This window comes from Verticillium dahliae, genomic scaffold (genome assembly GCF_000150675.1).
Source record: "Verticillium dahliae VdLs.17 supercont1.5 genomic scaffold, whole genome shotgun sequence".
NCBI classification, from domain to species: Eukaryota; Fungi; Ascomycota; class Sordariomycetes; order Glomerellales; family Plectosphaerellaceae; genus Verticillium; species Verticillium dahliae.
This window is the reverse complement of record NW_009276938.1, coordinates 282,349-282,694: the sequence shown is the minus strand read 5'-3', so window position 1 is coordinate 282,694 and position 346 is coordinate 282,349. Positions and strand designations below refer to the sequence as shown.

Genomic DNA, 346 nt, shown 5'->3' with positions numbered 1-346 from the left:
CGTCAGCCACTTTGTCATGAACCTGCCAGCCTCGGCCACGACCTTTGTCCGCCAATTCCGCGGCCTCTACCACGACCACGAGGCCCTCTTTGCGCCGCACACCCCCGCCAAGCTGCCCCTCGTGCACGTCCACTGCTTCGCCGTCAAGCAGGACGACGACGTGCCGCTCCTCGACATTTGCGACCGCATCTTCCGCGAGATTGGCGTCCGCTTCAAGCCCGGAGACGCCGAGAACGACGGCGAAATGTCCATTTACAACGTCCGCGACGTCGCCCCCAAGAAGCGCATGTTCTGCGCCTCCTTCCGCATCCCGCCCGAGGTGGCCTTTGCCTCTGAGACGTCCTAA

General features: G+C 63.9%; 1 protein-coding gene across 1 annotated transcript in view; it reads left to right on the top strand.

Annotated features, from left to right (window-relative positions):
• The window catches only part of VDAG_03092 (tRNA (guanine-N(1)-)-methyltransferase), a gene marked incomplete at both ends in the record, with an annotated part of 1,763 nt that extends 1,417 nt beyond the window's left edge, over positions 1–346 (top strand). Inside the window, one exon of the mRNA XM_009656957.1 lies at positions 30–346. Coding sequence (XP_009655252.1) covers positions 30–346 — 317 coding nt within the window. The remainder of the gene's footprint in view (positions 1–29) is intronic.